This window comes from Aptenodytes forsteri, unplaced genomic scaffold, assembly GCF_000699145.1.
Source record: "Aptenodytes forsteri isolate BGI_AS27 unplaced genomic scaffold, ASM69914v1 Scaffold164, whole genome shotgun sequence".
In the NCBI taxonomy this organism is placed as follows: domain Eukaryota; kingdom Metazoa; phylum Chordata; class Aves; order Sphenisciformes; family Spheniscidae; genus Aptenodytes; species Aptenodytes forsteri.
Genome location: NW_008795527.1, coordinates 994868 through 995608, shown reverse-complemented (window position 1 = coordinate 995608; position 741 = coordinate 994868). Strand labels below are relative to the sequence as shown.

The 741-nt window shown below is 61.5% G+C and overlaps 1 protein-coding gene across 1 annotated transcript in view; it reads right to left on the bottom strand.

Annotated features, from left to right (window-relative positions):
- Positions 1–79: 79 nt before the first annotated feature.
- Positions 80–741, bottom strand: part of HOXA1 (homeobox A1) — a gene marked incomplete at its 5' end in the record, with an annotated part of 930 nt that continues 268 nt past the window's right edge. Inside the window, one exon of the mRNA XM_009282072.1 lies at positions 80–435. Coding sequence (XP_009280347.1) covers positions 80–435 — 356 coding nt within the window. The remainder of the gene's footprint in view (positions 436–741) is intronic.

The window sequence follows — 741 nt, the reverse complement described above, 5'->3', positions numbered from 1 at the left end:
GCGACATGCGACATGAGCGCGGTGAACAGCTGCGCCGGCGGGGGCGTCGCGACGGGCGGCCGTCGGGGCGCGCCGGGTCTCAGTTGGAGGCAGCGAGCGTGTCCGAGGCGGAGGAGGCGGGCGAGGCGCTGCAGGGCGACGAGCAGGACTTCTCCGAGGAGTCCTCCGCCTTCTCCTCGCAGCCCGTGGGGGTGGTGGGGGAGATGGGCAGCAGCCCCTCTTTCTCCCGTTTCTTTTGCTTCATCCGCCGGTTCTGGAACCAGATCTTCACCTGCGTCTCGTTGAGCTGGAGGGAGGCGGCGATTTCCACCCGCCTGGCCCTGGTCAGGTACTTGTTGAAATGAAACTCCTTCTCCAGCTCGGTGAGCTGCTTGGTGGTGAAGTTAGTTCTGACGGTGTTGGGCTGCCCCACGAAGCCGTACTCGCCAGCCTTGCCTGCGAGGGGACATGCAGCGGTAAGTAAGCGCAAATGATTTATAGGCGACGTAATCAATATGTCCACACCGGCTAAGCGACAGGGAGCGAGAACTGCTTAGGATAAGAGGGAAGCCCCGGCAGGGTGAGTGATGGAGTGCGAGGTGCTAAACCGGAGTCAGCCTCTAGTGTCAGAGGAAACTTGATAAGTGGTTTATGAATTACAAGAAATATGACCGCGGGAGAGGCGGAGAGGGGGAGTCAGGAATAAGCGGCGCTGGCTTCCAGCGCCGCGGGCAGACGGCTGCGGCTGATCAACAGAGACGA